The sequence below is a fragment of the Acipenser ruthenus genome, chromosome 10 (genome assembly GCF_902713425.1).
Source record: "Acipenser ruthenus chromosome 10, fAciRut3.2 maternal haplotype, whole genome shotgun sequence".
NCBI lineage: Eukaryota > Metazoa > Chordata > Actinopteri > Acipenseriformes > Acipenseridae > Acipenser > Acipenser ruthenus.
This window is the reverse complement of record NC_081198.1, coordinates 17,950,982-17,973,152: the sequence shown is the minus strand read 5'-3', so window position 1 is coordinate 17,973,152 and position 22,171 is coordinate 17,950,982. Positions and strand designations below refer to the sequence as shown.

At 39.2% G+C, this 22,171-nt stretch overlaps 1 protein-coding gene across 1 annotated transcript; it reads right to left on the bottom strand.

Moving 5' to 3' along the window:
* Positions 1 to 621: 621 nt before the first annotated feature.
* LOC117405675 (zinc finger and BTB domain-containing protein 37-like) lies at positions 622 to 15,939 on the bottom strand. Its single transcript, XM_034008919.3, has 4 exons — positions 15,375 to 15,939; positions 11,907 to 12,817; positions 10,966 to 11,065; positions 622 to 10,683 (listed from the first exon to the last, which is right to left on the bottom strand). The coding sequence occupies exons 2-4, from the start codon at positions 12,806 to 12,808 to the stop codon at positions 10,192 to 10,194; spliced, it is 1,494 nt and encodes a 497-aa protein (XP_033864810.1). The 5' UTR covers positions 12,809 to 12,817; positions 15,375 to 15,939; the 3' UTR covers positions 622 to 10,191.
* Between the last annotated feature and the right edge of the window lie 6,232 nt (positions 15,940 to 22,171).

Sequence of the window (22,171 nt, the reverse complement as noted above, 5' to 3'; positions counted from 1 at the left end):
CAAGGAAGAAAATACAAACACTGCACAGAAAACCTTCACAGAAAATAATTAAACTGTCATCGGCAAGCCCCTGCAAATTTCTCAACTTCCCCCAGCATGTCTGCAGAAAGATGGTGAGGAATATCAATCTAATTCTCTAGAGACTTTTTTGATAGTCCTAGTCTCGCATTTTCCATTGAACTGTCAGAATTTGGACACACTGTTCAGCAGTAAACACGTACCTGTAGCGATACTATTTCATTATTTTTATTTAACGATACATTTCAAAATATAGATAGAGATAGATACAGATAGGTAGATAGATAGATAGATAGACAGACAGATAGATATTTTATAGGTTACTATAAACTCCCAACTGTACCGATTTGGCCGGTCCAATATTGGTGTATGTTAGAAAATGGTATATCATCAGAATGTGGTACATCTACCAAAACGTGACCTGTGTAATGTCAGAAAGTACACTGTCAGATTTTGGTACATGTGCAATCAATTGGTTTGTAGGAAAACTTAAAGCAAACGCTAAAGTTAATTATACATTATTTTTTTGCAAACTTAAACTGGAAACAGACAACCCATTTCTCTTAAAAAAAAAAAAAAAAAAAAAAAAAAAAAAAAAAAAAACCAAAACAAAAAAAAACAATTCAAGACAAAATGAGAAATCACCGCAACATTGCACAAGTAAAAAAAATTACAAGACCCTATTTTCTTAATGGTGGAAAAATCTGATACATTACGATGTAAAAGACCAGAAAATATTATAAATTCAATTTAGAAAGATGTAAAAGTCCGAAAACAGCAGAATGTACCAGATTTGAATGGGCGTTTCCCTGCTTTCTTAGCATTTAGGCATGCGCGAGCAAGCGCAGTGCACTGCATACCACTTTTGAACACGTATCTGAAAATAACACTACACCGACTGTCTTACTTTGATACCGGACACTCACTTAGCGTGTAGCTAATTTTTAAATCCACTCTGTTCCGAGTAGACCGTCAGTGACTGCTTTGTTGTGCTATAACCCATCAAAAACATAAGTATTTTAAAACAAACTTCATGCTCCTCTATGAAATTTCACTAGAATTTAAAACATATACTAGTACTGCCAAAAAAACGTATTAAATCACAATCAAGGTAAATACAGCTATTACCTCAATAAACTAAACCCCCTCTGTAAAATAAATCAATTCGGAAAAATTGAATAAAAATGCACTCCTGCCTGCAGCTGTATTTGTTTAATGTGTAGTTTTTATAGTTTAAAAGCCAAAACGCCTCCCTTAAATATTCCTTTTTTTATGTCTAACCACTTTATAAATGTATATATTCATAGTTGCAGGAAGGTGTCTTTCAGGGTTAGTCTTTTTTATTATCCCCTCACTGTGTTTAACCCTTTCAGTCCTGAATTATTTTTGTCAAGCTGAAGAATGCAAAACTAAGTTATATAATTTGAAAAAGAACTCCTCCATTGAGAACAAGCAGAACAGGACACAATTCTGTTTTACGTACGTGTATATTTTGGTAAATGGGACTTTAAAGTGCCGTCAATACTTCAAGAACGATGTGAAGATAAGGCCTGGCCTTGAGGTCCTGCCAGGACTGAAAGGGTTAAAGTTTTAGATGACAAACATATTCACGACTAAAAAGTATTCATAATGTCTAGTTTTTTACAGCACTGAATTAATTATGTTGCCAGTTTTACTCCAAATTCAACCCCTTGACATTCTAAATATCTTCCCTGAAAAGATATTAAGCAGAGATGACTTATCATTAAATCTCTGTAAAGGAGATTATATGACATAGATACAGTAAGCAAGGGGTCTGTGGTTTAAAAACCCAACAACTGCCATCCCCAGCAATGCTACATTTACTAAAATTATGTTCGTAGTTTTCCTCAGTTGTTTGGTTGTAGCTGTCACAATACTTTCATAAACACCACTTGTCATGCAATTCCAATCTCTGTAGGTCTGAAATGTGCAGTTCTGAAAGAAACAAGATATCGCAAACATGTATTTTCATTAAAGCACTCGGTGAAACAAAAGTTTTCAGTTTGCTTGCATCCCTTTCCAGGAAATGTGTTACACTTGCACTTCCTGGGTTATTTCACCTCAGCAGTGTCTTCAGGGTCAAGCATTATTTGCCACATGATTGAGAACTACAGCACAAACATGTTGTGAAGGTATCCTTTTCTTTTTTATTTAGTGTTTAAATAAAAAGAAAAAAAATCACTTGAGTAACATAAAAATAAAAAATACATTATTTTAATGTTTCTTAGCACCAGTGAGGCTACAGCTTTCAGGCTACACAGACAAATCAGTATTTGGAAAAAAAACAACATTCGAATCCTCCACACCCCCCCATAAAAGTTAGATATGTATTCATTTTGAACAATTAGTGTTAAGTAACAGGGTTCATCCCACACACACTCTGTAGTGGGTTAAATGAATCTACATATGCAAGGAGGACAGGGTCACACTGTTGTATAAACACATGCATGATTTGAATTTTGTACCTCTAAGACAGACAGCCCTTTTTATATGAGGTTAACAATACTGTCTGATTGCACCAAACATGACAACTGAACCATTACTTACAAAATCCTAATGTTTTAAGCAGTAGAATTAAAGCTTTTTAACCCATGCACTTCTAAACTCACAAATCCACAGTCTGGCAGAGAAAGAGGGCGCGATTACAGGTATGTAGAGCGACACTTGTGAGTATCACAACGTCATTGGTTAAAAATTGTAAATATATGACAGACACTATTTCAAACAGCCTTTAGTCAAGTTCAAATAAAACCCCTTGCAGTCACACTTAAAGTGTATGTTCCCCCAAAGCAACAGGGAGATCATTTGAATGGAGGGATTCATCCACTGCATTAAAACCAATGTAAAATATATTTAAAAGTTATTTCAAAGGGTCAGTGGCTTCTTGAGTATTGGGATAGACTTTCTATTAGTGATAAACGGCTCTCCAGAATTAGGAAACAAAAAGTTCACATGGCCAAGGTGTTCATAACTAAGAAAAAAATTGTTAAGGAGATATGGTTGGAACAACAGGTTATTTTTTAACTGACACCCATAATCCTTATTAATCAAATCATTAATGCATACTACCCAAAAAGCAAAGCCAACATTTAAAAGCACGTGGAATCTTAAAGTGGTTGTTGCTAAAAAAAAAATGATGTTCAGAAATCTTACCCATCATGCAATTCTATTGATTATGTCAGTCTCAAATGTGCAAGGAACATTGTATTGCGAGCATTTCATTTTAAAACATCTGCTACTACATTAGGTAAAAAAAAAAAAAGTTCTTAGTTTGCTTGGCTTCCTTTCCAGATAGTCTGTAACACTGACACTTCCCGGGTCATTCCATCTCAGAAGTGTCTTCAGGGTCAAGCACCTTACTGGCTGTAAAGCATGTCAGTCATTAGGGGAAGAAGCTGGTTGGTTACAAACTGGAAAGACGTCCCTAAAGGCATGAGGACAATTTCAGTTTGCAGGAGAAATTACCATGAAAGTGCAGGACACTTAGAAAGCAAGGCCTGCAACAGAGATTTCTTTAACCAAATGTGGTTGCAGATATGTTTTAAATGAAAATACATGTTCCTTAGAACACCTTTCAAACTATACATTTGTGACATATATACTCAAAGGATGTACATTGCCTGGAAAATCTATGGAATTCACTTTAAGTACAATCACTTTAATATTGATATTGTCAAACTTTAAAACCAAAGAGGCAGTGGATGGATCAGTTTGCCATGTGGCTCTGTCAGTTTCTGTGGCCTCACTGGTTGACAAGCTCCACCAGGATACAGGTGTCAGCAGCACCATGGAAAAATAGGCCAGCATGAGCTACACTCTTATGGCCTATCCCATGAAAATGATTATACTGACCGCTGTGTTGGCTCGCCTGTACATATTCATCCAAATCCTTAAATTCACAGTATTTGGAGTAACTTTTAATAGATTTAACAAATAACAGCGTCTCAAGGTAAAGCATTTAATAGTCAATCAAGAATTGGTCTTGGTAGGAAATGTCCATGTAAATTGGCATCAATTTTAGATAAGAAGGTTGAATATATAGGCTTTATAACATAACCCACAGCCCAGAGGCCAGAACTAATGCAAAAAGTCACCACAGCATACATTATGGTGTCCTTATAGACGTGAGCCAGTAATGCAGAAAGAAAAAGAGATAGCACTGCACAATACAAGCCCTTATTAGCTTGTATTTAGCACTGTAATCTAATTTTAGAATGTACTGTGCCTTATAAAAGTTTACCACAGTACACTTGAACAGTAAATGTGTAGTTTCCCATGCATTTACTAAAATTTACTATGGTTTGCCATGTGTTTTAATTAAGAATTATGGTACGACAGTGTGTTATATTTCAGCATATCACAACATCCTGGAGTACCATCATTTGATTATAAAACAGAATGTATCACTGTTGCTTATTAATTATTCTAATTAGACACACTCTTAAAAATGATTTTCTTGTCCCCGAGTGGCTCATCCAGTTAAAGTGCTGCTGCTGGGAGAGCAGGATGCGTCACACATTTTGGATGACGCCAGTTTGTGTCCGGGCTGTGCAGAGGCCAAACTTTTCTGGGGACCCCAAACTGGCAGGGATTCCTTCTCCTCATCACGCAACAGCGAACCCTACTGCCCAAACACAGAGCACATTCAGAGTGGATAAGAGACAGGGCTGATCTCTGTTCTCCAGGATCGGTAGCCTGCCCACCTCTGCTCTGGATTGCTCAGTGTAAAAGCGATTCTGGCTTTAGGCTTGTGAGATCGGAGGACACACACACGCCCTCAGAACGTCTGTGCTGTGTGGGGACTCACTGCACTGAGGAGAAAAAACATAACTGGACATTCCAAATAAAAAATAAATATAAATAAATTTAAATAATAATTGGTCACTCTTTTTTTAAAAGATTTTCTTTTGTGTGTCCTTTCGCTGTTTTAAAAAACTATGTTCAGATGAGCGGTGCGGTGTGTGAGGGAGGTACTACATTTATCAATTTACAAATAGTAATAACTATTGATCCTATGTGTATTTTTAATATAATTAAATGTTACTGGAGAATACTGGATTGATTATTAAGCACAGTTGATGTTTATGCAGAGGGAGTAATTTCCAGTGTGGACATGAAGGACAATTTGAGTTTGGTTGGTTTGCTGCCACACTGCCAGTAAGCATATGGGACCAAGTATTTCTTTCTTCATGGCTTGTTTGCCAGTTGCTTCTGATAGATAACCCATTCTGGACATTATTTACTGTGTTTCAAGTCCAGCTTTGGTGAGAATATGAACAGCAGTAACGTCAGATCTTACTGAATGATTTGTACATCTGTTTGATAGTCCTGCCACTTCACCCAGCTTCAACATTATTGAACCAAGGTCATTTATACCCATTGGCTCCAGTGAGAAGGTGCTGTTGTCAGAGGTGTTGAGGCTGTCATTAAAAATCAGGTGCATTCTCAGGCATTTTCCATAAGTATTTTTGTAGTGAAAGTACAAGTCATAGTGGATTATTAAAGCCCTCAAACATCATGTCTTTGTTTCAGTGTGGGAGTTATGATTTGAGTTTTTTTTGTTAAATGTTAGTGTTGTGTATCTTTTTCCTGTCTCGGTTGTTTTAATTGAAAACTCGTCAGGTGTAGTACATGTTTTATTGTAACGGGAGGGGTTTTCTTAAATTTCCCCATCTCCTTTTTGTTTTTGTTTACTCTTTAGCGGATTCATATTTTGTGCTGAGGCTCCAGCCCACCAATTCACCAATCAGAAAGCAGCATCTCTGGCTGTCATTTTATAATATGCTTTACCATACCTTCCTGGGCTTTACAATAGAATGAGCTAGGAAGGCTGAAGGCACCACCTCTTCACATAGAGTGCTGAAGGTATGGAATGGCCTGCCTAGTCATGCTGTCGAGGCAGAATCCTTCGGACCTTTTAACACCCAACTTGGCAAGGTATTGAGATCAGTCAACTACTAGGAACTGGCCGATGGCCCCCTCCTGACTGAATGTTTTCTTATGTTCTAACCTCTGTTTTACCATGCTTTCACTAAGCTTTATTACACTTTGCTATGTTTTTACTATGGAAACTTTTACAAGCGGTGTAAAGAAATAATGCAGTTGAAATGTTCATTAGAATATGGACAGTTCTGCTGCTGATTCTTACACTGAAAGAGATGCAGTCATGTCCAAATATTTTCCATCTGTTTTACCTGCTGGGCTTTGATACAGACATCTCCAGTAAACATACAGTAGAGGGGGTCCTAATGTATTAGCCTTAAATGTTTTCGAGAAAGGCCGGGCAGCATCATCACATCCTAATATCTTTACTGGCAAAGCTGGACGGTAGCTTGTGTCTAACAGGGTCAGTCTTGGCTTTAACCAGAGAGAAAATAAATATCAGTAGCTGTTTGCTTGATGATAACACACACACACAAATATTGTCACTCTTATACGCAAAACCATGTAAATAAACAAAACAGTCCATGAAAAAATAGCACACAAGCTGAGGCTTATCTGTTTTAGTTATGTTGGCTTAACTGTTGTACAAATAAAATGTAGCTTAAATACAGGGTGATTTGAAAGTACGTTTACCATATCAACGCACCATATCATTGATTTGGTAAACATATATATATATATATATATATATATATATATATATATATATATATATATATATATACACACACATACACACACACACACACACAGGCTGTACTCAAAAGTTTACATACCCTATTGGAAATTTATAATTTCTAAAAATGTCTCAAAAACAAACAATTATAGGAAAAATCTTTTGTAGCAAAAGTTTTGCTTTTGTGGATGAGGAAAAAGTTACAAGAAATAGATGTCTACAATTATTTATTCCAGCAATTTTTTTGCAAAACTCCAAAAATGCTAATTCAGAAGTATTCATACCCTGACAAGGAAAATTACATTAATAGCTAGTTGAGGAACTTTTAGCAATAATAACCTCTTTTAAATGAGTAGGATATTTGTCAGTGAGCTTTTGGCATGATTCTTTAGTGACTTTTGATCATTCTTAAACACAAAACCGTTCCAGTTCAGTCAAATTCCGAGGACTTCTCTTGTGCACAAACTCATACCAAAGATTCTCAATCTGATTCAGATCGAGACTTATTCTTCTTTAACCATTCTGATCGTTGTTGTGTTGGAACGTCCATATGCACTTTAGACCAAGTTTTGTAGCATAGGGTTTCAGATGATTGGCCAATATCTTTTGGTATGCTATGGAATCCATTTTACCATATATTGGAACTAAATTTCCTGTGCCATTAGAGAAAAAACAGCCCCATAGAAGGATATTACCACCGCCATGCTTGACAGTAGGTATGGTGTTCTTTTCTTTGTATGCCTCACCAGACTTTCTCCAAACATAACGACTACCAGCGTGACCAAATAGCTCAATTTCTGTTTCATCACTCCAAAAAACCTTTGACCAGAAACTCATATACAACATTCAAATGCCATTTTGCAAACTTTAAGCGATTGTCCTTGTGACGTTTTCCTAAGAGTGGCTTTTTCCTTGGCCTGCGATCATTGAGACCTTCACCATGCAATACTCTACCTATGGTTGAAATGGAAACCCCAGTCCCGCTTGTAGCCAATTCACTTTGAAAATCTTTGGCAGTCAATCTCGGATTGTTATTAACCTTCCTCAGAATTCTTCTACTTGTTCTTGGTAAAAGAACCTTCTTTCTTCCAGACTGAGGGAGTGTTGTGATAGTACCATGAGTCTTGTACTTCTTGATAATAGAAACAATAGTTGAAATTGGGATACTCAAATGCTTGGAAATCTTCTAGAAACCTTCTCCAGCTTTATGACAATAAATAATTGTCTGCCTAATGTCTTCCGATAGCTTTTTACTTTTTCCCATACTGACTAATTGGTAATGACAGCAATCATCCTATGCCTAACCCTTTCATACTCTCTAAGAATGTTCACCTACAATCCAACATTTTCTAGACTTTTCTAGAATTAGGTTCTGCATTATCATATTGAAATTTATGTAGACAATACTATCATAGCATCAAGAGGTATGAATACTTTTAAATTAGCATTTTTGGAGTTTTGCCAAAAATTGCTGAAATAAATAATTAGTCATAATTCTTGTAACTTTTGCTAAAAATATTTTTCCTAAAATTCTTTGTTTGACAAATTTCCATTGAGGTATGTATATTTTTTACTACAACTGTATATATTTATATGTATGTGTGTGTGTGTGTGTGTGTGTGTGTGTAGACACACACTGATGCACAATGAAAACGTAACAGTCTAAGTTTTACATCACTAGGTCATTGGGAACATACATAGTGTTACTGTTCCTTGGGATAACAAAATACTGAACTCAAGTCATGTGATTTCATAAAAACGCCAGGTGCTCAGTGTTTGGTATTTGATCTGAGTTAAAATTGACCAATTAATGAGTCGATTAAGAATCTGTATAAATTCAAAAAGACATGATTTTAATTAATGCAAGAACAGCGAAAGATACGACCATGCCCCGCTTGAGTAATGAAGATCGCCTGGTTGCTATTGGCATGATTGAAGGCGGTCTGTCTGTGAGAGAAGTTGCCAGGAGAATGAGATGTTCTGCTTCAACAATCATCAGACTAGTCCCGAGAAACCAGGAAACCAGCTCTGTGATGAACAGGCCACATCCTGGAAGGCAGAGGGTCACCACAAAGGCCCAGGACCGTCACGTCTGACTGATCCAGAGGCTGATCAGGTCTATGCATCAACGTTGCCAGGATTGTGTTAATGCTCAGGGAGGTCATACCTGATACTAACTTTGCAATGTTTTCTTTTTGACAGTGTGTCACGTTTCATACTGAAAACTCAGCATGATTCTTTGATCTGTATTTGTGTTGACATTTTCTGTGATTTTGTTTGATATCTATGTTTAAAATAATTGAATAAATTTATTAGACCTGAGTGTTGTGTTTCTTTTGTGCATCAGTGTGTGTGTGTGTATATATATATATATATATATATATATATATATATATATATATATATATATATATATATATATAGTAAAAACAATTTCATCATGTTTTGTGAACTCTTTGCCTTCTTATTAAGTGCCTGTTTTGGGGTTTTAAGAATTTAAAGCTACAGAACACAATACAGTTTCAATAAACACTTTTAACAAAGGCTCCCATTCACAGCACAGCCTGATTCCATTAAAAGAAAACCCAGAGCACGTGACTAATTAAAATTCAAAAACTCCAAAGCACTTGTCAAATAGTGTTAAACCTAAAGGGAGCATCGAGTGTACTGGACTCAGCCTCACTGCTATAAACTTTGATGCAGCCTGTAGTTCTCACATGAACAACATTCCATCATAAACCAGGATTTCTACTCTTGATATTGCAACTGGTTGTACTGTTCTGTAAGGAAGCCGCTCCCTTTCAGATGAGAGTGTCGTGGAAGCCTGTTAACCTCCATAACAACATACTCACGATGAGAAACCTTCCCATTTACACTACATGTAACATTTAACACAAAGTCTGTTGAGGTTCAAGAATAATCAAACAAATGAACGTTAACGCAAGTCCCACTGGCTGAAACATTTGATCCTTTCTATAGATCCTTTTGGTTCAGGTGTGCTTTTACTTCTTAAATGATGTAGGTTTCATGCAAAGCAAAAGAAATAGTACATAAATGTACTACAGCTACACCGCTGTACTTTTCACAATTCCAAATCAGGCAATTTGATAAAGAGAATTTGGAGTAGGTAGCAGCTTTTTTCTTCATTGTGTAAAAACATGGGGGAGGGATGGCAATGGTTATTAGCAGCTCTGAATTTGAGCAATCTGGAATAGAACGGATGATCAGGGTGGAGAGAAGTGGTCTTAGCTTAACAGCTGAGGTCGACTGAATGAGAAGAATGAAAGAAGCTTCTAGCATTTGATTTCATGTGCAATTCCTTTGGGGAGAGGTGGGTTTGAATCTGTATAACTACAAACAAAACATCGCTGAATTATGAGCTGAGAAATGTACCCCAGAACAAGCAGTACATTTTAGAGGACAAAGGGGAATACAAAACCAGCCTGCCTTACAAAAAAAACAGTTTTCCTTTCAATAGAAAAAACACAACCCAATGAAATGGAAACCACTTGATGGCGCAACCGGGTCCTGGTTCAGTCCGGGCCTGTGGTGGAGACGGAAGGCTGCACGGTTTCATTGAAAGCGGTGCCCCCACTTTCTTCCTGCGAAGGAGACTCGTCCTCATTCTGCCCCCGCGAGGTGACTGTGGTCTCAGGGGAGGCGCTGTGCGATACTTCCTGAGGGGCGCACCCCGGGTGGTTCTTGCGGAAGTGCTGGTTGAGGATTGCCTGGAAAGGGAAGCTCTTTCCGCAGACGTGGCAGTGGAACGGCTTGTTGCCTGTGTGTTTGCGGATGTGGTACTCCAGCTGGTCCTTGCGAGTGTACTTCTTTCCACAGATGCGGCACACGAAGGGCGTGATGCCCATGTGCAGGCGCATGTGCCGGTCCAGGCTGCCTTTCTGGTTGAAGGACTTGCAGCAGTAAATGCAGGTGAGACGCGGGTTGTAACGGAACCAGCGGTCACCCACTTGCTCACGCAAATACTCCTCGTAGCCACCCATGTCAAAAACTGTTTGCTCTTCTCCCTAATTAAGAAAATTCACTAAATTACAGAAATACCGTGATGTTTGTTCAGGTGAAGGCAACAGATTGTGATTCGGACATACTGTGTAGTACAATAAAACTAACAAGTATAAAATACAGAGTTGTCTCTTAGTGCTGTCAGCAGGATATGAAACAAACTGTTCTATAACCAATGCCAAAAGCAGAGTGTCCTGATCTGCAACACCATTGAGGGTAGGTACTTAATTAATTGCTTAATTATCTAAATGGACAACAAACAAAATGTGAACTTAAGAAATGTATACCTGTGAGGTAAGCTGCCTCTGGTCATCCACCCTGCCAGGTGATTCACTCTTTGCTCTTTGCCGCTCAGCCATCACCACAACACTGCCTGTAGGGCTGAACCTGCTCAGGGGGGAGATAGACACCGACTGAAACACACCTTCTTTATCCAGCTCCTTTACCACTCCAGAACACTGCATACAATCTCCAAGATCCTGACACAGGCAGAGGCAGGCTTAAAGAACAACAGACTGAATTCACAATGTAACCCTACTGTAGGCGCAGCCATTAACCAGGACCAGAGGACACCGCTGGAAATGAAGTGGAACAGACTTAGGACAGAGAGTGGGAGGCACTTCTTCACAGTGAGGGGATTGTGTTACCTAGTCATGTTGTCGATGCGGAATCACTGACACTGGGAAGAATCAGCTACTAGGAACTGGACAAGCACAGATGGGCTAAATGGCCTCTCTGGTTCGAAACACAACAAGTTGTCAACAAAGTAGGACAATGCACCACAAACGGTTGACATGTTCCTGAGCTGCCAATCCTGCCAATTTACCTGAGCCCTATTCCAGAATAGTATTAAACCAGGCCTGCTTCAATATTAAAATGGACATACAGAGAAACCCTACTTATAACAGCTGTTCAAGGGGCTGTGTGAGTATGGGGTTTATATACTGTACAGATCATTTAACTTAAACCAGCTCTTGAAGCAGAATGGGACACCAATGTACTGTATGTTCTAATACTAGGAAAATGTTGCTTTCCTAAGGGGCTAGGTGGCATTTGTAATTCATTGCCATTGTAATTGTGTTTTTACCTTATGCTGTAAGGTGGTGGAACCTATGATGGGCCTTGGGTTTTAATTTGGGTTTTAAATTAGGTAACAAAAGAAATTGACATTGGCATTTGGTAATATGGACAGGTCAAAAATGAAAATGTGTAAATCAATTGCCCATACCGGTCAATTTCGCTGAAACTGCTGGATGGCTGGGATCCCTTGGCCCCTGAGCTCTCCTGCGCCAGTGAGCTGTGGCCTGTGGTATCAATCATCATGGCGGGCACTTCCTCAGCGCTGCTCCCCTCCTCCCCTGAAGCCTGCGTCTCAGCACCCATCCACTCCTCCATCCTCTCTGTCTTAATGCGCAGCCCGTCCACCACGCGCACATCGTCATCCATGCCCCCGCTGCGCCCGCTCACCCGGTCTGACTCCAGCCCTGTCTCTACATACCACTGTCCTGCCCGATTGATCCTCAGGATGGGCTCCTTGCCATTGCCATCGGAGCTGTGCTCAATGATCTGGGGGCTCATGGACTCCTCTGGGGGGCTCACCCCTCCTGCTCGCCGACCTCCCCTCGGGCTGCTGTGCCGGGGGCTGAGGGAGCGGGTCTTGTCGCTCCTCCCACCCTCTGGGGTCCTTTCCTGATGCTTACCCCTGCTGCCCTGGTTGAGCTCAGCCTCCACCTCAGCCACGTTGATCTTGAAGTGGATGTTCTCCAGGATCTGAGTGCACTTGTCAATGATGTGCTGCATCTGCAGGAAACTGGCAGCCGTCAGGTAGCTGATAATGTCAGCCAGCTGGAGGCACAGCCGGCCCGTGTAGCAGAAGGAGAGAAGCTGCTCGAAGACGGAGGGGTTGCGGATGACAGAGATGGAGACTGTGCTCATCTCTCCGAGGGACATGTGGTCACGGAAGTATGGCGAGCTGGCTGCCAGCACCACCTTGTGGGCACGGAAGCTCTGACCCTGCACATTGACGATAATGTCACACAGACGGCCCTGCATGCGCAGCTGGTTCAGGTGGGACAGCACAGAGTTGCTGAAGTCGGGGATTTCCAACTGGATGCTGCCAGCACGCTCCATAGTAGATATCTGCAGGAAAGACAAAAGGATGCAATCTGTATTATTCAGTATAGGAGAACTAAGAGATGAGGAATAACCCATAATCAGGGCTTCAGTGCTTGACTCCGGATTTTCTACTCTCCTTTAAGAATGCAATTGATACCTGTTAAGCCATTTGTGTATCTCAATCACAACTGAGAACTGTGTTAATAGTAAGGTTGATTTAATTAACTTATTTTTTCTGTGAAACAACTAAATTGGCTTTTAAATCGGCCAAGCTTTTATTTTTCATTTACAAGCAGCACGTACAAACGAGACTTTTAATAAGCGACTAATCTTTATTAAAACTACAAAGAAAAATAAAGCATTTTATGCTGGACACACTTTATTACAATCCATTTGCGTGACTGTATTTACATAAAATTGAGTAGCTTCTGCTTTTAAATAAAGTAAAACTTTACAGGCTGATTTAAAAGCCTGTAAATTAAATACATTTTACTATTAACGTGTTTCTCAGTTTTGATTGAGAAAAAAGAAAGGCCAACAGGTATTAATTGAATTTTAAAGGAACGCAGAAAAGTTGGGGTAAAGCACCGAAAATCAGAAGCCTACCCATAATCAAGCTTAAGTGCACCAAGGGAAGTTGAAAGGTCATCGAAATTATCTTTCTGTATTTTCACCAGTTACAGTAGAAAGCTATTTTTTTGCATGCAGACTTTCTTTATTACATGAAGGAATTGCCAGAATTTAGTCCACTTGAGCTGGAATAACCCATATGTAAACAAATAAAGATGCATATAAACATTTAAATACTGCGCTGCCCTCGATTTTGGGCACAAAACCTTGTCTCTTGTATGTCAAGTGCAGCTTTTTATGAGTTCTTCATTTATTTTTTGGTTTGTAATTGCCTCAGATGTAATATTTGGGGATTTGTTTGTAATTAAGTGAATTGGAAAAAATTAGACTTTGTAAAGTTAAATAACGCATGGCAAAGTTATATTAGGTAACTACATTTTGTTAGCTGCTCTTGGATCATATGGCTTGCTCAAGCAAAAACTCCCGTCATGACAATCTCACAGTAAACCAATTGCAAATTTAGATTTGTGGTAAATCCAAACGCTAGTTCATCATGGTGCCAGATCATTTGGTTTTTAAGCAAGTGTAGTTAGTGAAAAAAAGAAGAAAGATTTCAACTAAACTACAGTAAATGAAGATTTTGGTTATGAAGATTTTGTAGGGGGAAAAAGTTGCTATTTATGAATAATTTAATAATAGCATCATATCTATTTATTTATTAAAGGTCTGTGAATGCAGTAATACAAATCCACTTGCCTGAGGATATTTATCTTTTCTCTAATGTGGCAAGCATCCTCTTCAGAACTACACTTTATTATCCAAGTTTGACACAGAGAGTTACGAGTGACCCCAAGCACTTCAGATTTAGGGGAAATGTGAACCCATTTAAAACAACTGTATGCTTAGCTGCTTTTTTTTTTTTTTTTTTTTTACTATAAATTGCTTGGCAATCTACAAAAATATAACCAGACGCCAACATTTCTGAGTCATCCCTTGTAGGAAAGAAAAAACAAATTAAAGTTATGACTTAAACACATACTCATTTATGACTTTGAAAAGTGTGAGAATGTAAAAAAAAAAAAAAAATTCCAAAAAGCATGAGAAGATACTGTCTCTTTTTACAGTATCATCTCTTTATTTATAGCACTAAAATGTGAATATGTCATTAAGCCCTCCTACTGATGCATGTCACTGCAGAGCAATGCTGGCTGGAAGGCATGCAGTCAAACAGGGTTCCATGAGTGGAGGCTTGTGTTCAAACAGCTCAGCACATCTATTGTTAATCTAGTACCTGGAAATTAGACTGCACATGAGACTAAACTGAACCAATGTACAGTACCATTCAATTGTGGGACAAATGTATTTTTTCAGTTTTGCAAGCCCACAATCTTAACTGGGCCTGAAGGAGTCCCATTTCAAACTGGTCTCTGATGCAAATGGAACGGGACAGGTTTCAGTCCCAATGGAATGGAACAGGGTCAGTGTAAAACCTGTCACACATGTCAAAGCAACACACCTGTTTCTTTTAGTGTGTTACTCTATCAGTACAAATGTGTTGAGATCAATCTTGGCAAGTAGTACCAGTACTTCCAATTTAAACAAATCTATCCACAATCAAACACCTTATCACATCAAAAAAGCTGCTGGCAATTTCTGAAATACAATACAACACTTTGACCTCGCCCAGGATAAATGTTACTACTTTAATCAATTGAAATCCCACCTGTAACAACATACAGGTCAGTGTCATAAGTTTGTTGTATGCTAATGGCATAACTATACTTCACCATATTCAAATATACTGTTTTTCAGCAAGTATGTTTTTATAATTATTATTATTATATTTCAAATGCTTTTGTCATACTGGGTCTCCCCATATATCCACTCATATTTTGCAAATATATGACAACTGCAGTTAAGTGCCAGTATCATATGAGTAACACAGCGGGACTAATGCATGCTGTTTGTGAAACTGAGCTTTATATAAATACCGCAAAAGTTTCAGTCTTACCTTTGATCCAGTTCTGTCAACCTTAATGCTTGGGCACAACAAATGAGTTTCTAACACATCGAATAAACCGCTGTTCTTGCAGCCTACTTAAACACTTGCAAACTTCTTCAACCCAAACCTTGGCTAGCGTTCAGTCTAGAACAATTACCCCCCATTCCCTAGTTGCAGTAGCTCCTTTCCCCCGATCACTAGAAATACTCCAGTCCGGTGATTAGCTAGGGCCTGCAAGTTCCCCTGATCTGGCAAACACTGGGGAGGGGGTCGGTATTTCGCATGCACAAATAAAATGCATGAAATTGGCCCTCTAGGCCTAAACGTTGCGTTTAACTGCAATCATAAATATATATGCATATTAAAATGAATGTACATAACTGAATATTTCAGATATTCAAAATAAATATATCCCCCAGCCTTCCCTTTTTGCTGCTCATATTCTTCCATTAAACGAGGCGGGGCATAGCAAGCTGACATGCAACAGTATGGGTAATGCTGTTCGTTTCTGGGCACCGAACCCTGAATATACAGCTCAGCTGGCGGACTTGAACTTCAAGTCCCACAACGCAATGCCCGGGACCAGCCCTACAGAATTAGGGGAGTTGTAGTGGATTGTTTTTAAATGCCCAAGACTGCGAACGTCTGCAAAATCTACTGAGTGAATTGTGATTATTAATTCCAAACATTCTGGAAAGCTTTGGGCTATTGTACTTCTGTACATTTTAAATAGGGATAAAACAATAGTGACGTTTTAACATTTTAAGAAAACGTGTTGACATGTCACTTATACAAACATTATTGTGGTGCTAAAAGGGAATGTATTCAACATTTCCAAATACGTATTTGACTAAGTAATATTAAACTATGTTAAACTATTTACAACATAATATACATTATGTTAAGTAATTCTCTAAAAGAATGATCTTAAAATGGTTTGGCAAACGTTTTATAAATTCAATAATGAGTTCTAGTCGAAACGTTTGTCGAAGAATTGTACTCTTTTAAGTTTTACTAAATATCTGAAATAGCATAATTTAATGAATTGATATACGGGCATTTGAAATTAATGTCCAAATATTTGAAATGAATGTAGTCATATATAGAATGTAATGCCATTTTGACTAGAATGTTCTTAGCAAGTTTCATCAAGCTTCTCCGGATACTCTCTAAAACTCTAAAGTGTGACATCAGGGATATGCATATATTAGAGGGAGACATATGAATCAAAAACAGGTAGCCTACCCTGTAGACTGCCACAGCTGGAAATTTTTTAATAGTTTTACCGCACTGGGGAAACCACACATTTTAAGGGGCAATAACAGGATACCCAGGGGGATAGGTGGTTGATTCCCTATGCTGTAAAATGCTCTTAGAACCAAAAACTCATTTGACCAAACCCCAGTGTCCTTCAGGAGGCACATGCCTCATTCATGTGTGCTTGTAACGGTCAGTGTACGATGACCTGTCGTTAGGGATTACGTCTCTAACGGTGAAATGAGATGCGATTAAGCGCTCAAAATACTGTAAAGCCAGCCTTACACTGCACGGTTTTTGCTGATCGCCGACGAGCTGAGGAGCGACTAATTTCTGGGACAAAATGAGGTTGTCTGGGACAAAATGGTCGATAAGTGCGAGAGGGTCTACGATGCCCCGTTAATGGCTTCTGCGATCTCCCCACGCTCTTAAACATCCCGACAAATTTCTAACATTTCAGAAAACTTTAGTCCGCGACAAAGCAATTTGTGAAATGTGTGAGGGGCTACGGGCCGATTTCTTGACGAATGCTGCTAGCAGCCAATAGGACAAGCTAGCAACAATGGCGACGAAGAGAAAGTCTGTGCCCCACAAGGTGTGGAGCCTCGAAATTGAGGAAAGGATGGTGGAGATGTTGCAGGAACACCCGTGTCTCTTTGACATCAGTGACATTTCCTATCATGATCGCTCACTGAAGGAACAAAGATAGAGGGAAATTGCTTTGGAACTTCAGGTACCTACTCTCATGGCAATCAATTTCTAGTCGCTCGTATTTGATATCCCTTTCAACCCCCTACTGTATGCTTGTATTGCTAATTTAATCAAAATACGAGGGGTGCGCGTCTGTGTGTGTGTGAGAAATAGAGAGAATGTAGATTACGAATGTAGAATGTAGATTACGTTGTTGCATATTTAAACCTTGTAGTAGCCTACTATTAAAGTTGTATTCTGGTTTGTTCAAAAGCGCAACATTCGCTCGTAGTACAAATATTTATTAGTTTAAAAGTCTTCAAATTATTCATCAGAATTTGGTATTCTGATGAAGATCGCTTGACGGCCAATCTCCCACGACAATCTTTTAATCTAATATATTTTGTACTACAAGCGAGTGTTGCGCTTTTTGAACAGATTCGATTTTATTATTTTGGATGCACCTCGACTCAGGTTGGTTCAGAGCACAGACGTCAAGGAAATAAATATTGTCATTGCTATAATGTTATAACTGTTATAAACGGTTTTTTTTTTATAGCAATATTGAACATTTATGTAGTCTATGGCCCTGAAGTATAATTTCTCATGCTGGAATTTGCAGAGTATGAAATTAGCAATATCCACGGTCCTGCTGTGTGTGTGTTTGCGGTCTGACCACAACACGAGAGGACTATGCCTATAAGATATAATCAGGTGCTAAAACGTAAAACAAAAACAACTGTAAAACACAGTATGCTCATGTTGAAATCACAAATGTATTTGAGCGTCCAAATGGATCTTCTCTGTGTTTTCTTCTTTTTTCCTGTGCAAAACAATGCATAGACAACAGCGATCGCCTCCTCGCTTGAGTCCATGATTCTCCCGAGTGATGTCTATGATTCTGTAATGAAAATAGGCGCAGTCTGTGACAAGATATCTCGTGTAGTGTGTGTAGCTTGCAATCCCCGATCTACAGTGAGAAATCGTAGCTCAGTCGGTAAGTGTGAGTGGCGCTGCGTCTCCCGATTGCAAAAATAGTGCAGTGTAAGCCCGGTTTAAGTGTATGCAATGCTTAAAAATCGGAAGATGCAAGATGCTCGCGCTATAATGATGCTTACGGCTGAGACAGGAAAGCAACTGTAAAAGCAGCATTATAAAATCAATTTAAAAGTTATTATTCCCAGTATTCATTTTAATTATTAGTATTACTTTAGAAACGCCGCCATTTTCTTCATTATTATAATACGGTCACTCCATTTAAATAACTTCATTTATTTTACAATACAGATTATTTATTACATTACCGTCTTGCTTGGAGATTTCCGCGGAAAGGAAAGATTAATTTGATCCTTTTTCTTCTTTCATCGTTAGAATGATAAGAGGCTGTCAATAAAGGACGTTGACATTATTTTTTGGTGTACATTATTGCAGGTATGTTGCTCTTCCTTGTGAATGGATTTTATTTGTCAAATAGTTTTTCTTCTAGTTTTTGTCTTTTTCCAACTGTCATTTATGCTCCAGTGTTCTACTTCAGTTTGACTGTCTTTAGTTCAAGTGACGAGGGTTCTCATTTTTTTTTTTTTTTTTTTTTTTTTTAAAGAAAATTTGAATTTTCTTTACGGATTATTTATTATTGATTGATTTATTTATTTAGTCGATTATATATATATATATATATATATATATATATATATATATATATATATATATATATATATATATAGCTCTGGAAAAAATTAAGAGACCACTGCAAAATGATCAGTTTCTCTGGTTTTACTATTTATAGGTATGTGTTTGGGTAAAATGAACATTTTTGTTTTATTCTATAAACTACTGACAACATTTCTCCCAAATTCCAAATAAAAATATTGTCATTTAGAGCATTTATTTGCAGAAAATGACAACTGGTCAAAATAACAAAAAAGATGCAGTGTTGTCAGACCTCGAATAATACAAAGAAAATAAGTTCATATTCATTTTTAAACAACACAATACTAATGTTTTAACTTAGGAAGAGTTCAGAAATCAATATTTGGTGGAATAACCCTGATTTTCAAGCACAGCTTTCATGCGTCTTGGCATGCTCTCCACCAGTCTCTCACATTGATGTTGGGTGACTTTATGCCACTCCTGGCGCAAAAATTCAAGCAGCTCGGCTTTGTTTGATGGCTTGTGACCATCCATCTTCCTCTTGATCACATTCCAGAGGTTTTCAATGGGGTTCAGGTCTGGAGATTGGGCTGGCCATGACAGGGTCTTGATCTGGTGGTCCTCCATCCACACCTTGATTGACCTGGCTGTGTGGCATGGAGCATTGTCCTGCTGGAAAAACCAATCCTCAGAGTTGGGGAACATTGTCAGAGCAGAAGGAAGCAAGTTTTCTTCCAGGACAACCTTGTACTTGGCTTGATTCTTGCCAAAGCTGCCCGATTCCATCCTTGCTGAAGCACCCCCAGATCATCACCGATCCTCCACCACATTTCACAGTGCGTGCGAGACACTGTGGCTTGTAGGCCTCTCCAGGTCTCCGTCTAACCATTAGACGACCAGGTGTTGGGCAAAGCTGAAAATTGGACTCATCTGGGGGTGCTTCAGCAAGGCTGGAATCGGGCAGATTTGTCTTTGTGAAGGACGCATGAATCAAGCCAAGTACAAGGTTGTCCTTGAAGAAAACTTGCAATACGTTTTGCTCCAGAATGCATTGATAGTCTTGAGATTTCATTGTGCCCTGCACAGATTCAGCCCCAAAACATAACTGAGCCTCCTCCATGTTTCACTGTAGGTATGGTGTTCTTTTCTTTGAAAGCTTCATTTTTTCATCTGTGAACATAGAGCTGATGTGACTTGCCAAAAAGCTCCAGTTTTGACTCATCTGTCCAAAGGACATTCTCCCAGAAGGATTGTGGCTTGTCAATATGCATTTTAGCACATTCCAGTCTGGCTTTATGTTTTTCTTTCAAAAGTGGAGTCCTCCTGGGTCTTCTTCCATGGAGCCCACTTTCGCTCAAAAAGCGACGGATGGTGCGATCAGAAACTGACGTACCTTCACCTTGTATCTCTGTCAGTTATCCTTGGTTCTTTTTCTACCATTCGCACTATCCTTCTGTTCACTCTGGGGTCGATTTTCCTCTTGCGGCCGCGCCCAGGGAGGTTGGCTACAGTTCCATGGACCTTAAACTTCTTAATAATATTTGCAACTGTTGTCACAGGAACATCAAGCTGCTTGGAGATGGTCTTGTAGCCTTTACCTTTACCATGCTTGTCTATTATTTTCTTTCTGATCTCCTCAGACAACTCTCTCCTTTGCTTTCTCTGGTCCATGTTCAGTGTGGTGCACACAATGATACCGAACAGCACAGTGACTACTTTTCTCCATTTAAATAGGCTGAATGACTGATTACAAGATTGGAGACGTGTGATACTAAATTAAAGAAACTAATTAGTTTGAAATATCACTATAATCCAATTATTTATTATCTTTTCTAAGGGGTACCAACAAATGTGTCCAGGCCATTTTAGAATATCTTTGTAGAATAAGCAATAATTCATCTCTTTTCACAGCTTCTTTGCTTTATTCTATGACATACCAAAGGCATGCAAGTATACATGATAAAATAGCTTTTAATTTCATCACTTTTCAGGAGGAATGAAGCATTATTCCAATGAGCTGTAAGGGTACCAACAAATTTGAGCACGTCTGTAGGTTGAAACACAATCATTAACTGAAACAGAAACAGCTGTGTAGGAGGAATAAAACTGGGTGAGGAACAGCCAAACTCAGCTAACAAGGTGAGGTTGCTGAAGACAGTTTACTGTCAAAAGTCATACACCATGGCAAGACTGAGCACAGCAACAAGACACAAGGTAGTTATACTGCATCAGCAAGGTCTCTCCCAGGCAGAAATTTCAAGGCAGACAGGGGTTTCCAGATGTGCTGTCCAAGCTCTTTTGAAGAAGCACAAAGAAACGGGCAACGTTGAGGACCATAGACGCAGTGGTCAGCCAAGGAAACTTACTGCAGCAGATGAAAGACACATCATGCTTAGTTCCCTTCGCAATCGGAAGATGTCCAGCAGTGCCATCAGCTCAGAATTGGCAGAAAACAGTGGGACCCTGGTACACCCATCTACTGTCCGGAGAAGTCTGGTCAGAAGTGGCCTTCATGGAAGACTTGCGGCCAAAAAGCCATACCTCCGACGTGGAAACAAGGCCAAGCGACTCAACTATGCACGAAAACACAGGAACTGGGGTGCAGAAAAATGGCAGCAGGTGCTCTGGACTGATGAGTCAAAATTTGAAATATTTGGCTGTAGCAGAAGGCAGTTTGTTTGCCGAAGGGCTGGAGAGCGGTACACGAATGAGTGTCTGCAGGCAACAGTGAAGCATGGTGGAGGTTCCTTGCAAGTTTGGGGCTGCATTTCTGCAAATGGAGTTGGGGATTTGGTCAGAATTAATGGTCTCCTCAATGCTGAGAAGTACAGGCAGATACTTATGCATCATGCAATACCATCAGGGAGACATCTGATTGGCCCCAAATTTATTCTGCAGCATGACAACGACCCCAAACATACAGCGAAAGTCATTAAGAACTATCTTCAGCGTAATGAAGAACAAGGAGTCCTGGAAGTGATGGTATGGCCCCCACAGAGCCCTGATCTCAACATCATCGAGTCTGTCTGGGATTACATGAAGAGAGAGAAGCAACCGAGGCTGCCTAAATCCACAGAAGAACTGTGGTTAGTTCTCCAAGATGTTTGGGCCAACCTACCTGCCGAGTTCCTTCAAAAACTGTGTGCAAGTGTACCTAGAAGAATTGATGCTGTTTTGAAGGCAAAGGGTGGTCACACCAAATATTGATT